General features: G+C 41.2%; 1 protein-coding gene across 8 annotated transcripts in view; it reads right to left on the reverse strand.

Annotated features, from left to right (window-relative positions):
• Positions 1-286: 286 nt before the first annotated feature.
• Positions 287-16935, reverse strand: part of MAST2 (microtubule associated serine/threonine kinase 2) — a 185671-nt gene continuing 169022 nt past the window's right edge. For all 8 annotated transcript variants that reach the window (XM_032192579.1, XM_032192578.1, XM_032192580.1 and 5 more), the window contains 9 exons: positions 15548-15657; positions 13150-13304; positions 11840-12144; positions 9011-9226; positions 6979-7205; positions 5352-5474; positions 4155-4291; positions 3734-3921; positions 287-3062 (listed from right to left, as the gene is read on the reverse strand). In XM_032192579.1, the coding sequence (XP_032048470.1) occupies positions 976-3062; positions 3734-3921; positions 4155-4291; positions 5352-5474; positions 6979-7205; positions 9011-9226; positions 11840-12144; positions 13150-13304; positions 15548-15657 (3548 nt within the window). In that variant the 3' untranslated portion in view covers positions 287-975. The remainder of the gene's footprint in view (positions 3063-3733; positions 3922-4154; positions 4292-5351; positions 5475-6978; positions 7206-9010; positions 9227-11839; positions 12145-13149; positions 13305-15547; positions 15658-16935) is intronic.

Here is a 16935-nt window from a genome sequence, read left to right on the forward strand (position 1 = left end):
TTAGACTCACCAAGAGAAGGAAAAGTCTCCGAAGGTCATTTATCATTGAGATATCTTTGCCCAAGACATACTAGAGAACACGTGACTACAAATTTCTCTACTTTAAAATCCACCTACAAGGCGCCCCTTTCCTGGGGTCATTTATTCTGAGGCAAGTTACAAATTGAAGCCAGACAAAGGAAGATAAAACATCATTAAAATTTTCAAAACAGAAGGAGAAGTTGCCACGTGTCCTATAAAGGAGAAATAAAAACAATCCCTCCCAAAAGAAAACAGCTTAGAGATTTCTCTGATTGGGAAAACAAACAAACAAACAAACAAACAAAAAACACTTTTACTTGGTTTAAAGAGAAGACAGGGATATCTCTCTGTCCAACCTCTCCCATCCAAGTCCCTTCTTCATATCCTCTATGGATGTGTGCAGAACTGTGAGTGCACACAGTGACAAAGAGGCCTTACTTGCACTGAAGATTTGTTGTTCCCGAACTTGTGGACCAGAGATTACTTTCTTCTCCTTGTCAAACAAAACTAGATTGTAAATTCAAAGACAATATTCAAGACCTGTGAATTTCAAAGACATTTGAAAGAAGTTTGAAAACCAGAGATTTTGACGTAAGCTGCCTTTTTTGTGTTGAGTATTTTGGGGATCTTAAATAAATGCAGAATTGGAAGGAAGAGCACAACAAGCCCTAAACTCAGGCAAAACAAAAGGTCAGGAAGGGAAAAATCAGCAAACTGTTTCCTAAGCCCTGTTTTAAAGATACCCTGTTCTAAAGAGACCTCAAACAGCAAGCATTACTGTGTACAAAAATAGAATAGCAAGGATGAAAAAACACAAAAAACAGTATGAAAAAAACCCTCCCAAAAATAGATGTACACAAGTTCTATTTTATATTAGTGTATATTACAAAATTCAAACATGCAGTCTCTATTCCGAATGCAGAATGCTCCAGTCCGTGTGTACCAGGGATGCTGCTATGTTTTCTTTACAGTACCATCGTGTGACAGGGGAAAGTCTTGTATTTTTAACTGACTTCCAACCTCTTTGCTTTTTGCTTGTGTGAGAGTCCCTTCTTTACAGGGCCTCGTGCTGCCATCTGGCAGAGGAGAGGCTCTCAGAGGTGGCTGTCCAAGAGCATGCGACAGCTCCTTCGATGGAGTGATTCTGCAGCTACCTCCCAGTACTTCAGGTGCTTTAGCACTGTAAAAAGTTGCCTCTTTTTTTGCCACCACAGGACACGTTGCCTCCCAAGGTTTTGCTGCGTTTAATGACTCTGTGCAGGATCCACTCCTCGTGGTCAGACTGTCTGTGCTGGGTAGTTTGGCTTTCTCTTGACACGCTCCTGTTTGCAAAGCTTCCTGCCTTTTTTGCTTCAAATCTCTCTCTTCTTTACAGGAAGCACCCAAGTGGGGGAAATCCTTTTTCTTTTCCACCTCTCCAGAACCAGGCATGCTGAGCTTCAAAGGGCCCAAGACACTCTGAGCTAGTGGCATTAACTGAGACATGGAGAGTGCCCTTTCGATAGCACTGGGGACGAGCAGTGTGGAGGACACAGTACCTGCTGGGCTGCCCTGGCTCGTTTTGCTTGCCGTTGAGGCACTCTCTGCCTGGGACGAGCTGGGTCGCTTTTCAGAGCTAGGACTTTTTTGGGATGTTTCACTCACACTGGCAGGACAAGGAGATAAGGTGCTGTGCTGTTCTGTGGGCTGAATTGTGCCCTTGTGATCCTTCTCACTGCGATCCACAGGACTCACCAAGCGAGGAGTGCTCACACTTGCTGTGCAACAAGAAGAAAGTGCTAGCAGAGGTTTTGAATCTTGTTTTTTCTGACTGATTTCTGTTAGAGGGGTGTCTTTCAGGTCAAGTTTACCACATGAGGCCCCTGAAGAGTCACTTTTTTCAAGTTCAGGGAGTTTGATAGATGGGCACGGTATACTTTCTGTGAAATCTGTTGGTTTTTGAGTAATAGTAGTTGCCCTATGATCTCTGATTGCTTCGGAAGGCTTGTCTTTTGGACCTAAACACTGAAAGGTTTTGTTTTCTGCCAATTTCTGTTCTTTTGCAGTTGTTCCTGATCTTAGGAATGGCTTTTCTGAATCAGCTAAATTTTCTGGAGAAGTTCTTGGGAGGACCTCTGATGAGGAAGAGTGCACACCAACTTGCAATGGCTCTGAAACAGTCTTGGCTTGTTGAACATTTCCCTTCTGCAAATCTTCTGTACCTTTTGGATCTTCGGGTAGAAAGGCATCATCTTCAATACTATCCTTGCTTTCCAACTTAGAGGAAAACTTACTATCTTCATTAAAAGAATCTGAGCCTTGGTCTCCACTGTCAGGCGGCTTGTCCATTCTCCTCCCATCCTGACTATCCTCTGAACCATCATCTGTCTCATCTTCAGAAGAATCTACCTCTCTGATGGCCTCCTGCTTTTGCAGAGACTCTCTCCTCTCCACCCTGTCTTGTCGAATAGCACCCAACTTCCTGGAACCTGGCTTCTGCAACATTCCTTTTTCCGCTAGCCCAAGTTTGCCACCTGTTGTTTCATTCACAGATTCTTGTAAACTCTGTAGACTTGGGTCCCTCTGGAGCATCTCCTTCTTAAATTCCGAGTGAGAGATATCCAAGCTATGCTTACGTGAGGAAGCCAGCTTCTTCTCCGAAGAGGACAGCGAGGCAGCTAGTTTCTCAGCCGACTGTACTCTCTTTAGCAAAGGAGACCTAGGGGGCTCAGCACTTTTGGGGCGAGAAATTTGTCTCACCAGTGGTGGAGAGGAGTGTAGTTTTACTGGGAAAGACTGAATAATACTGGAGCTGCCAACTGAGTGTCCTGGTAAAGGAGAGGGGGAGCGTTGCGGTGACGTGGACTGTGGGGTTGGTGATGGAGTGTGAGCTAGTGGTGACAGAGGAATATTTCCTGCAGACTTGCGCCTTGGAGATCTGTACTGTCTTTGAAGCTTTGGTGCCAGTCCATGCAGAGAGCTGGGTCGGATGTGTCCAGAGCTGGCTGGAGAATTGGGAACACTGGAACTGGGAGAGCTGCTCTGGGAAGAATTGCCACCAACTTAGAAGAGATGAAAAAAAAAAAAATACCATGAAGATTATTACACATGTCATCATTAAAACAAATTACTGAAAATAAGACGTGCAAACACAAGACAAAATGCCATATTATCACAAAGCACTGCAGTAATATTATGAGATAATATTCCATGGCTTCTGATTGAGAAATCACACCACTGTCACAACACCAGAATAAAGCAAGAAATATTCTGCTATCAGAATGTGTTTTTTTTTTTTTTTTCAAAAACAACAAAAGCAAGTAAATAAGCCTTGTGTTCCAATGCTATTCTTGTGAGGTGAAGAAGCTGACATCTCTATTGTCAGCTAATTCAATTTTCAAATATGACTTTTCCACACTGTTTTGATTCCTTTTCTCTGACCTAATAGAGAAAATGTCTCAAATGGCTACAAAACTACTGCAACTCACAATGTAATTTTTGCATCAAAGTAAAAGGATGCTACTGTTCAGTAACTGCTTTTTTAAAAGGATGTATGGATCTTCATTTTTAAATGAATAAATGAATGAGAATACATCCATCCTTAAGGTAATCAACAGCATAGCTGTCGTTTTACTCCAAAAACAGGTCTACTACATGCATTTATCAATGCAAAAATCTTTCCCAAGTTTTTCTGCTTGCTTGTTGTTTTGTTTTGTTTTGTTTTGTTTTTTACCTGAGTGTACAGACTCTGGAGTGGATCTGTAACTCTGTGTAGGTGACCGAGGAGACAGGTTGTGGGTTGGAGAGCCAGGCACACTTTCTCCAGAAGACAGAGAACGGTTCAGCGAAGATAAACTACGGCTAGTGTGAAGCAGTGATGCCTGTTTAGTGATCTTCCTCAACAAAGAACTCTTCTTCTTACTGTGGAAAAGTATTAAAAGTTGTTCAGAAGCCCAAATGATTTATTTACCTTTACTGGCATATTTCAGTCAATTTTATGACACAATTAGAGAAAAAAAAATAAAACAAAAATAAAACAAAAAACTCAATATGTGCCTGCTGATACATACATTATCTGCAAGTTGCTTTGACAAGATCTCTCTCACATTATCCTGGCTACTGCTTAATTTTCACAGAGAAACAACAAAACAAACCTTTCCTGACCATCCTTAGTTTTGCTCTTCTTGTTCCTACGAGCCATCTTGGATTTGTAGCTGGCCTTTCGAGCTGGTCCAACTTTTATAGATGTGTTCTCAAATGGCGTAGTGGAGATAGACACTTTATTTCCACTCTGTCAGAAACAAGACACAGACACTGCTGAAAACATGGCTTTTTGAAGCAAATCTGCAGGCTAAGCAGGTAGGCTGCTAGTTTATTACTGACTGCCATTTTGTAATCCTTTGTCAAACTCCATTTCCCTCTTTGCATTTCCACCTATCATTTATTAAGGAATTGCTGAGAGAGAGCTCTCTTTAGTCAGGCTTTCACAAGTGATTAGATCAGATCCCAGCTGGTAGGTAAAGCTTCCCAGAGCAGAGAGAACACAGCATCTGACCTCTCCCATTGAGATCCCAAATGCCTCGGTTTAATACTTGTAATACTTGGAAGCTTGAACAAGGTGATATTCTGTCACCAATCCTATTCCCCTTGCTCTGAATGATGGCAGGTATGAGCATATCAGGCATCTATCATGATGAATCTGCAACACACAGCATGTCTCATCTCACTCATCTTAATATATATATATATATAAATCAATTTTAAAAAATCCTGATTTCTCCTTTGTTTGCAGTCCCAAAGATTTCTGTCTATTGGAAGGGTCCAAAACTTTGGGTTTTATTTCCATAAATGGATTCAGCTCAGAAGGAGGTACCAAAACGCAAGTCATTTAACTGGATAATTTTAAGACCAACCATTACAAAGCTGCTTTTAAATACCACTGGGAATAATCCTTGAGAAAGCAGTATTAAGAGATAATAACATTAGCACAGCCTAAAGGCAAAAAATAAAAGTAATTTGGACTTTTTAAGGTATTTTTTTCCAAAAGTGTTGTTTGAGGAAAGGTATACTTGAATCTTATTAATCTTTGTCTCTAATACTGATAAAAATGTATCTGACAAGCCCTTATTTCTCAAACAGAGTATCTGAGTTCAGCTTAAATTACATGCAGACAGTTTTGGAGACTTAGGAATCAAGCTGTAGCAACGAGTTTTGGCAAAACAAAGGCCAGGTGCTGTGTACATACTTGTATTTCAGACAACGCCAATTAGATATCTGCAATGTTTTAAACAAGCTGTCTCATAGTCTGCATATTACCTATTTTCCAATATCTAACAGTGCCAGGTCCCTACCTTCAGAATTAGCTCCACCACTTCGGTGTGCACCAGCCCATTGACCGGCTCCCCGTTGACATGGGTTATCAGATCCCCTTCACGCAGACCTGCTTCGTTCGCTGGACCGCCTTCCTCCACGTGCTGCCAATGAGAAGGGGATGACTGATTTGAGAAGAGGAATGTACGAGATAGCTGGCCAGATCAGACACAAAGCCAGTCCAGCTCATCTCTCGCTGCAGCCAGCATTAGCTGCTTCAAAAGAGGGTGAAAGGAACCACTGACTGGCACGGCCAAGCACAAAAATCTGCACTCTTCTACTCCTCCCTCAGCTCCTAACAGTCTTCTCCTGATCCAAGGCAGACAGCCAGGACAGTTAAGCTGATTGAGAGACCAGCTCCTCCCAAAGCCAGGGACTAAATACTCTTCCAAAATTTTTCAGCACTTGGGTATGTTAACTAGATGCTCTTGATTTCCAGGCAAGACTTTAATCTTTTTCAATTTCTTTGCCATTGCAACTGCAACATCCTACCATGTACACGCTGGGACCCAGAAAGGCCAACAGACTTTTAAATTAGACTGTGCCATGCCTTTAGGTTGCCAATGCTGCATCTAATCCCAAACAGTTTCTTTTTCTATTTTCCATCCTTTATTGACCTATCCAATGTCAGATCTTTTCCCATCACAGTTCAAAAAAGAAACCTCCTTTACAGTGAGGTGACATTCATGCTCAAGAACTCTTCAACTCTCCCTCTAACCAGAAAAAATTACCAAGCAGTATCTTGGTAAATTCAGCATTTTTCAAGGACAGCAGAGAAGTGCAAGGGAAAAATGCAGCTTCAGATTATTTTTCTAAGTAAGAATGAGCATTAAATTACAACCACAACATATGAAGTCCAAATTGTCTAATGAAAACGCAGATACAAGGAAAAGACTAAACCATCTTTACCCTCTGTTCGCTCTAACTACACAATTCAAATTACCCTGCTTCAGGGAATGGATCATTCCTAGAAGTCACACATGTTAAGAAAAAAAGGAACACGGAGATCAAGTACCAGCACTAAAGGGAAGGAATAGATACAGGCAAGGAAACCAGACCTTTTAGCACAGCACACAACTAAGCCAACAGCTAAATCTCTAGGCAGACAGCATAGCAGCAGTGATGCTTTAAGGCTTGTAATCAATTCCAAGCAACTGCTTGGAAAATCCCAGCAGAATGAAGTGATCCAAAGCAGGCTACAATCACTAACACTGGTCCAAACAAATTAGCTCTAACTCGCTCTCATGCAACAACCCCAATATAGAGAAAGACGATATGTACACAGAAACATGCTTTAAAGTATGTGATACAGGTGGGAGGAGTGGATTCATGTAAGCAGGGAAGAAAGAAAGGAAGAAGAAAGGTTGCTGTGGTTCTGTGATGGGCTTGAAAATTGCTATAGTTAAAACATAAAGTGCTGTTATTTATTTTAAAGGGTTTCCCCCACCCAAAATAAAAGATAGCTTTGGGTCCAAAGAAGGAGAGAGAAAACAGGGTGGCAAATTTATATATTTATATTACAATTTATATAAAGCTAAAATCCCACAATCCCAGCTAAATGCATTCCTGGACCCAAGGGGAACTCTGTTTAGAAAAGTGGAGACATACCCAGACCATGTGATGCACAGTGTAGATATCACTGTCACCCATATAGACGCGAATGGCACGGAGAGTGAAACCGTATTTCTTTCCAGCCCGATGGATGATGATTGGTGGTTTCAGGTTTGCGATAGCAGGAGAAAAGTCACGGCTGGGTGAGGAGTCCCTCGAAGATGGGTTTGAGGATAGAGAATGAGGTGACATTGGACTAGCCAATGGGGAACACGTGTGGTGATCTACAGTGATGACACAAAGGTGAGCAAAAATTAGGAAACCAGGCCTCAAAAGAGAGAAAAATTCTTGTTAGAGAACAGCTAGGAAACCACCCTGCCCAATGCTCTTAAAGCTGGTGGTCTTCACCAAAGCAGAGCTCGTCCTGCAGCTTCAAGAATGCAACAACGGAGTTTCCAGAAAGCACATTTGGTAACGTGCACATTGCTCGCCTAGAATTAGACATGGTTTACACTGTTTATTTCTCCTGTTTCAGGGATTTATAGCCCATCACAGGTATTTGTTCTAGGCACAAGCCAAGAATACTCCGTTTCAAGGTTATGATCTACTGCCACCCTTCAGATAGTTTCTAGATCTTGGTGCAAGTTACGTAGTGGTGTTGTGATAAATCAAAATAAGTAACTTTAAAAGAAAAATCAGTTAGCAGTCAGACAGCTACATGTAGATAATTTTAGTCGTGTTTTAAATTCAGAGGGGCGAAAATACTTTAAAAAGCAGCCACTGCAGGAACTTTGGTACTGGAGAACAACATCACAAGTGTATTTTAGAGTGTGTTTCCCAACCCAACAGCCGAAGAGCTAAATTCTCACGTATGTGGCTGTGACTCAGCTGGGCTACTGGCTAAAATACCTGACTCTGCTCACAAGTGTAACAACATCTGCTTCTAAAAATACAAAGCAAATACAGAACTCTCATTTTAAAGTGAAGCTGGTCAACATCAGTAAAATAATCCCAAACAGTAGGAATATTAAATGCAGCTGTAAAAGGTAATCCCCTAAGAAACACCTGCTGAATTACCCAGCACATATTTACCTGGAAGATGAGAACAGCTCTGGAAGAACCTTTGCTGGGTGATTAAATACACATTTTTGAGATTTTCATGAGGGTCTTTGTGGTTCAATAAGCAACCAAGAGGCAAGGCAGAAGAAATGAAATGTGCACCACCATGACGGTGCCAAGAAGCATTTCCATATGGGCCTCCAGCTCCCCAGCTGAGACGGGCAGACAGGTATGGCTCTGCCAGCAGGTTCTGCTGGGTCGGCAGAGCCCAGATACAATTTCCTGCTCCAGTCTAGGCAGGAATGGGAACAGCCCTGGAAATACAGCAAGGCCTTATCCTCTGGAAAGAGGGACAAAGTCCTTGCAGGGAGAGCCTCCTGCCAAACGGGTCTGTTGTAGCTCTGCCTGGCTGGGCTGTTCACTAGAAGTTAGCCACCTGGTATTAGGAATCGACAGGGTACGGCTCTACACAGAGACAGAGCTGGGCCAGCAACGTAAGATGTTCTGCAGTAACTTCTTTTGTTAGCTATTTACTCTACTGAACTATTGAACTCTCAGTCTCTACCAAGTTATTTGAGTTACTGAAACTTTCTGGTGCACAAACACACCAGACACAAACGGTTCCCAAACAACACAGTAGTGAGAATGTGTAAAAATAAATGAAATAAAACAAAATAAAATAAAAGCAGCATCTTGAGGGTTAAAAAATGTTCTGTGTCGATATACCTCCTTGCTACACCATTGTCTAGAGAGCAGCTTATGCTCCAGGAGCCAATTTAAACAGAACAACTCACGGAAAGCTGCCACTTACAGACGCTGCAGTCTGACCACACACAATACTCCTGTCCGGGGCAAAGCAATACCATTATCCTGGTGAGCTGTGAACATTCACCAACTGTAAAAGCTACATCGGTCCCTTCCTGCCAGCTAAGGCATTATTCCAGGAGAGCGAAAGGGGGAGGATCTGCCTGCAAATCTTCTGTTTAGTGCTTGCAGATTCTCACAATGCCTAACACAAGGCATTTCTTACCTGAGGGAATCATGAGAGACAAGGCAGTAGCGGATGCTGATTTAATCACTTTATTGACAGGTCTTGAGGTACGTTTCTCCCCCGATTCCCCAGAGAGCAACCTGTGTCGTGCCCGCCGCACTGCCAAATCGCTGATGGCTTTTGGAGTGGTAAAGTCTGGGCCTTCATTGCTATTACTGCGAGCGCGTGGATCAGAGAAATCTGCAGTGCTCCCAGCTACAGTTTAAATTAAAACAGATTAGAACCACAGGGAATTCCTAACAGTCTATTCCCCTACAGGCAAAATACATTAAATCAAAGTCATGTTTACATGAAGTCCAAGAGTAAATTTTCCTAAGAAGAAACCCCAGGGCTTGAATTTTTATTTACAGAAATGGTGTTATTCTGAATACAGAAAATTAGCAGTTTCTATTCTGTTGGAAAAGCTTTCTAATGAAATCACATTGCTCAGTAGCAAAGTTGCACGAATCCTACATCTGTGCTGCAGTTCTGACAGCAAGCAAGCCTTTTCAATGGAATTGTTCATAGAAGTAAACATGTTTATGGAAAGTGCTCCACTTTTACAACCAGCAAGAATCGTCAATCTTTGAGTTAAAACCTGCCAGTAATAGAAGAGCCAGGTTTTATTGGAGTCACACATAAAAAAAGCCACTTTAAGAGAATATTAAGGTACTAAAGTCAGAGAAAGCAAAACTGCGGTTGGAAAGACAACCTTAATTTGCCCCCTTCTGTGCACCATTGCAATTTAGGCTTGAATTACTTAACCTTCTATAATTATATATAAAATGCAAAGTAATCTTGAAAATCAGCCTGGGCATAAAGCATTAGCAGATGCTGGGGCGTAGGCGGTGTACACAAGCTCTGTGCCTCAGTTCCCCATCAATACCTTACAGGGGCACTGTGAAAATACATTAATTAGAATTTACAAGGTGCTCAGAAATTAAAGGGGTAAGCATCACAGCAAGTCCACATGGGAAATTAATCATTCTGTCTTCAAAAGTAAATTTTGAGCAGCATGCAATAAATAAAGCCTAAGGGCCACGTTTTGAACAATGAGGACAGAACAAAACATTGATCATTGTTATTTAAGTGGGCACCACAGCTCTGCATACTAAGTAAAGCAGGAAGCACCAGGAAAATAAAAATTCAGAGCACCGGTCTCAAAGACTTCATTACCAGATGCCAGTTCAACATTTAACAGCCACAGAGTCACAAATAAAGCTCCCAGACAATAAGGAACCCAGAATCGGAGGCTGCACATGAAAAGGCTGTGATATGCATTAGAGGAGCACTCTGAGGCATTGAGATGAATGAAAACCTTTTCCTACAGCCCCCGGACTCTAACTTAACTTCCCAGGTTGGGGCACCGAATCGATCATACCCCTGAATTCCACGCACTGTATTAAATCTAATAGATAAAGTCTGCTCACTGAAGCTTCATTTTTACATATTTCAACTTGTAAATGCTCACATTTACAGTGAAAATGTTCTTGCAATTTTATTGGCACATGTCTAAGCTTTTAGTATGAATTCTAGAAGCTGAGATTTCTGTCCCATGGTTTTCCTATGGCACCAATGTCATCCAAGTCCGTGGTAAATTACTTCCTTCGCTCCCACACCTTTTTACACGGGTTAGTGGAGCAGTGATAGCTGTACTGGGCCTCTTTTGGGAGGATAACCCTTGGAGGGGAATGGGACAATTTTTGAGTAAATTTCACAGACTGGATTGCAGAAGAGGAATAATGAGACATAGGAATCTTGGGCTTCACTCCAGTCTGGAGGCAAATTTGCTCTAAGGCCTTTCTTTCCAACTGCAATAAATCCAATATCCCATCTACCCAGTGTCCTTCATCTCGTCCTTGTCCAGCCTCACTGCCACTCCGACTCCTTGCTCATTACCCCTTTCCTTTCCATCCACAACCTCTTTGCCTGCTTACTCTGTTTCCCCTGTCAATGGTTTCTTACTTTCTTACCCCACTAATCCTTATTCTTATTCTACGCTCTAGCTCTTCCCCAGCTGTACCTCCCTTCTCAAACATTATTTTGCCAGCCTTCATTTCAACTTCCCTGCTCCCTTCATTGGCCCAAATTTACTTTCTCCCCCAATCCTTCCTCCTCACTACTTTCCACCAGTTCCCAGCTCTGGCCAACTCTGTACCCAGAACAGGCAAGCCAGAGCCTCCCCAGCACTGCAGCAGCCCAGGGCACCACTGCAGGAAAAGTTCCGCTCAGCCCAGTGTTGGAAAATGACCCCAGGAAAGACACAGCTTCTGAGAAGTCAGACATTGATTTCTAACTCTACTACACCTATGCAAGCTGCATTTTTTAAGACTGTAACTTGGCTAAATTTAGGTGTATTTGACTGAGATAGCAAGTAGCATGTTCTTGAGGCAAACCACACACCCTAGGAAATTTCAAGTCTCTACTCAAAACTAGAGCTTTCAGATAAATAAAATCATAGGAAATGGGTATCTTTTAGGATGGCTGAACACCCTTATTCTTCAGCCCCACCTCAGCAGTGACCTGCTTTGAACTAATGCTTAAAACATACATGCAATGGTTTTAAGTAGACATAGATCAAATGGGTTTTAAGCGTGAGAGGACCTTTAGTTTGAAGTGACAGGACTGAAATAAAAGATGTAATTTTGAAGAAATTAAACCACTGATGCTATTTCAAAGGCAAGCACAGCCACAAAACTATACTAGAAAAGCTATTTAGCAAGAGACATCCACTTCACTTGACATCTAAAACCCAGTTTTATGCAGTTTCTATCTGTAAGCTAACACAGCTTTCTTGCAGAGCAAGATGTCATGAGGCTGAGCACATACCTGCCAGCGCTGAGGTGCTGCTGACAGCTGTGGAGGGGGTGGTGGGTCCAGCATCACCTTCCAGCTGCAGCTCCTGCTCCACGGGCTGTTCTGGAATGGGCACCGGCAGCCCCTCCCGGGACTGCACAGTGGACAGGAGCATCCCCTCCGACTGTGGCCTTTTAAGCAGAGTTCCCTCGTCCTCGGTGGAGATGGCAAAACGGGGCATGTCGAGAAGCCCTGAGCAGCGTCGGCGGACTGTCAAGGGTGGGCTGGAATCGCTCTCCGTGTGCGAGGATTCAGACATGGACAAGCGCTTACGCAGTCTGAAAGAGAAAACAAGACACAGCCCCTCAGTTAAGTTAGCAAAATGATGAACGTTAAAGGACAAAAAGAGTGCACAGACCAACTCGCACATCTGAAGCTCATTTAAGGTGAAGTTATGAAACCAAGCTACATCATTAGAAACTAAAACAGCAAAGCTTGGGGGTATCACCTGAGCTTACAATTTCCAGTATATCCCTTCTAAGAAAGAAATAGAACAAAGGAAAGTATAGTGCAATAAATACAATACTAAATATTATAAAAATCACAATTACAAAATGCAAATCACCATCCATGTTCCTTTTGGCATTAATTTTTCTTTCAAAGTGGCTGTAAATTTCAAGCCAGGAAGGCCTGATTCAAGATGAAGAGAACATCAGTTGAAAGCATAATCTATAAAATGTTTTTTGAATGGAGTCATACAGACTAGATCACAACCACATTTTATGATCTTTCCAATGCCAAATTTTAGTGTAAAAGCTTTACAGGAGTTGCACAAAATGAGAGAGAGTCCTTTTTGAAGACAAGTTTGACAATTATTTCAGTTATGCTGGAAACATGGTGGTTATCCAAATTCTGGGCATTTGTATATTTTCCTGATGTTTTTTATTAGAACAAAAGATTTTGGGGGAATATTCTAAACTTTGGAAACTTTGGACTGTCCTAATGGTTTCTCTAATTTGTGACAAATGGCAAAAAGACCAGACTTTGGATACTCTGATGTTGAAGAAAAAACTGCTGTTGGTACATCTCCAACAGAACTAGCTGTTCCACAAACGGAAAGCTTTACTGAAGGTTAAAATTCCTTTAAATTAGTTTAATGTATTTAAGGACTATATAATTTCTACACGTCTGTTTTCAGCTATCTCTTCCACTTGTCAGGTCTCACCTGTGGAAATATCACATGAAGCATTCCTGACCTAAAAGTGGACGTGGAACATTTTGGAACAGATCAACCTTTCTCATAAGCCTTGAGAAAACAAAAGATTTAGTTCTACTGAACTTACATTTCAGGAGACCCAATCACCCAGCTGCGGTCTCGGCTTTTCAAGCCACCAAGGCTGTCCAGTCGGTCATCTTTTTCTTCACTCAGACTCCGTTTAGTTGGTGGTGGAGTTTTCCTCTCTTCGTGGATGGAAAGACGTTCCATGCTGCTGTATACCTGCATATAGCAAAAGATCCTTCTGTACAGAGAAAACAAACCTACATGTCCTCTTCTGACCAAGGGGCACAATCTCTTCTCAGGATGGGAGATATTCCCTGTAAGTATGAATGTGGCAATGCTCTTTGACTAAATAACACAGTGCAGAAGTGACATGCTCAAAGCGTACCAGGGAGAAAAGTGAATAGGCAAGCTTCAGAAATATTAAATATGCTTTTCTACAACAGGACCCAACAACTGTCCTCTGAAAACAGCCCAACACACCACAGAAATACTAAGATTTTTCTGGAAACTAATTAGTATTTTATGATTATTATTATTATTTTAGCAATTCTCATATCTAAGAAGAGATATTGCTAAAGCAGACCCCACAAGTCTTGAAGGCTGGCATCTGAATCTTGAAATCTTACTATACAAATTCAATTCGGTGATAGGCATCATGCTCATGACCCCATTTCATTATCATCAGTCTATCAGCATTGCCCCAAGCTTATTTCAGAACAAAAAAGTCCTGCCCTCCTCAAGGAATCTACTATAATGCTGACAGCTTAATGAAAGTGCCTTTCTTGGTTTTACAGCCGTCTTTAAATAATTAAATGATTAAGCAAAAAAATCCATCCTTTTAAAACTACACTTGACTATGGACCTAATTTACATAAGAAGAGATTAATGAAAATAATGTTATTAAAAATTCAGAGCATCAACAAGATAACTATTAATAAATCATATGGCTGAATTGTCAGGCAAGAATTTCAAAATATAATGAGCCTTTTATGCCTCCCACATTACAAATGCTGTATAATTTTCCAGATCTTAAAATAAATTCATTAAAAGTGAACTTTTTCTCTTTGTGGCAAAAACATTGAACCCTAAAGAAAAGCTTCAGTCTAACACAAGAATAATACTCATGGTGAGAAAAGACAGAAGAAAAGAAACCCTTACATACTCATGAGAACTTTTTCAAAATCCCAACTAATTGTCAGGTCCAATTTTAAACATACTTTCAGTGATTCAAATCAGAAGCAAATCCATAAAATTCATAGGAACTGTTACTTAAGCTACTGTAGTACATCTGAGGACAAAGAAGAATGAACTGGTGCTTCAAAACTGACTTCAGTAGTGGAAACCTAGAGGAACTGTCATGAAAAAATTAATCTTTCAGCAGCCCTATATAAAATGCATACTCCCTTCTCAGCAAGAAGTGAGAAATATGCTCTACTGTTCACAGAGAGGGCTGACCTCAAAGGAGCAATTCTTCTCCCTCCTGCCTTTCTTCTCCCTTCTGCGTCTCCCTCAAACATACTTCATTTAATCTAAACTAATAGTGGAGTTGTACAATTTTGAAATGTCTGAAATAGCAGCTTATTTCAGATCACCTAAATCAGAATTAGAGACCTGCACAGGCCTGAGTTAAGGCATACTGAATCCAGAAAGTCTGGCTAGAAGGAGCATCCTCAGGGCATCTTGGATTTTTTTTTGCTTTCCTCTCTTTTACTGTTCCATGTTTACTTCCAAGAACATTGCCCAGAACAGGACAGAATACTCCAGCTAAACCCTACCTACTGCTAAAACAGATGGACGGGATTTCTTCATTTACCTTGCAGAACATATCCTTGCTAGCTCTCTATGATAATTGCCTTTTTGCCTCAATAATCAGGCATATTTACCTCATGATGCACGATGTGCCCAGATGTGCTATGATCCTTCTCTTTCAAACTGCCATGTCACCCTTTGCTAAAAGCAATGAATAGCAGAGGTGTAGAACTTTGCATTTGCTCTTACTGCATGGGATCCCCTTGAGTTTAGACCATTTTTCCAAAATGTCAAAATCGATTTTCATCCTAATACCATCTTGTCACCTACTGGAATATCTTTTTAATAATAACAGTGCTCAGATCAAACAATCTTTGGGCACTCCCTATGCCAGCATCCAAGTCATTAGTAAAAACATCAGGCTATCAGATGCAGGAGAGACCTTGGCAGTAACTTGTGTATTAGTGAAATGCTGAGAAATACAAAACGCCATTCTCCTATTAACCTTGTACCCACCTTATAATAGGACATAAACTATCACAGAGCAAACATATGTCCATAGTTCTTTCTTTCCTAAGTCAATAGTAAACATCATGCAATTCCCACATATCATCTGCATGAGTAAAATCTACCTCATATGAAGCATTGAAGGCCTCTTAAATGGTATTCCTCTTGACTTTTTTCTTCCAACAAAACTAGCATGCTCCTACCTTGCTGAACCTCGGTGAGCACGAGGAGAACTGACGAATTTCCACATGATCATCATCATTAGTGTCCTCCTCCTCTTCTGAATCCAGGTGTTGGTACCGTTCTGAGCGGGCTGTAAACAACACATAGCAGATTTCACCAGTGCACTGAGTGTTGACAGCTCTTACACCTCAAGCAGTGCATGCTCACCCCAGAACAGCCTTTTTACCAATTCCTACTTGTCTACCTACAAAGAACTTGGAGCATTCATCCATCATAAAATGTATTTTCTTTAATATTGAAACACGTACATCTAGTTTTGTCTGTCCTGTACAATTAGCAGTGAAGAATACCTCCTTCCAACTGAACTTATCTTATATCATCAGCCATACTCTAAATGCTGATACTCAGCACAAATTTTATGTGTGTCTAATCCTGAAGACCCTTTGTAGTAAGAATATTTCTTCCCTAAGGCATACCAATCCAATGGAAGGAAACGAGGAAACAATTCACTGCCCCAATTTCCAATCAACAGCTTTATGATTGTACAAAGTCTGTCCTGCATACATAGATACAAGCTCTCTTTAAAAAATAAAAATATTTACCCAAAAAAATATTTCCTCTTTTCCCTCCCACAACTAGAAAAGGATTTGGTTTTGTGAAAGAAAATGGGCAAGCAGCCAATATGCAAAGCTATTTTTAATGCAAAAAATCTAAACTGCCTCCAAAGAGATTTTGTGCTATGAGATTTGCAGCACTGTAATTCTAAGCCAGCCACATTAGATTTTGCAGAAGGGGATGTTAATAAATTTGGCTACAGAAAGCCGATTGCTACGCTGAGCCAAATTTGCTGCACTGTATCAGCCAGAAAGATACTTCTATAAATTCTATAATTTTCAGCATTATGTTTATAACAGCAACGCCAACCCTTATCAACATCTATGTGCAATACTTCTGGATGTGAGAATTCCAGTCCTCACATAGGGTTTGCATTAAAGTCATCCCGATAACGTGCTGAGCATGCCTGGACAACTGGGGAGTTTGTTGACCCCACATGACAGACCCACTGACTTGCACTGCTGAACATAATGTGGTGCTTCTACCCAACAGGATGCACTCAGAGCTGCTGTACTGGGTCTCTCTTATCTGGAAATGCCATGAATCTTGCACAGCACTCATACCGTGGCGATTCACATTTGTCTTCAAGGTTTGGGGGGTGGGATTTTTTTTATTTTTTTTTTTTGGGGGGGGGGCAGGGTTTGGTTTTGTTTTTTTAGAAAAGAAACATTTACTGGCTGAAAACAGTCACTAGGGAAACATTCCTCCATTCCTCAGAAACTCAAGGAAGTTGGATACACCAAATGCTTTGGAAGACCTGTAATAAACCCAGCATAACAAATACAGCATCTCT

This window comes from Aythya fuligula, chromosome 8, assembly GCF_009819795.1.
Source record: "Aythya fuligula isolate bAytFul2 chromosome 8, bAytFul2.pri, whole genome shotgun sequence".
Lineage (NCBI taxonomy): Eukaryota > Metazoa > Chordata > Aves > Anseriformes > Anatidae > Aythya > Aythya fuligula.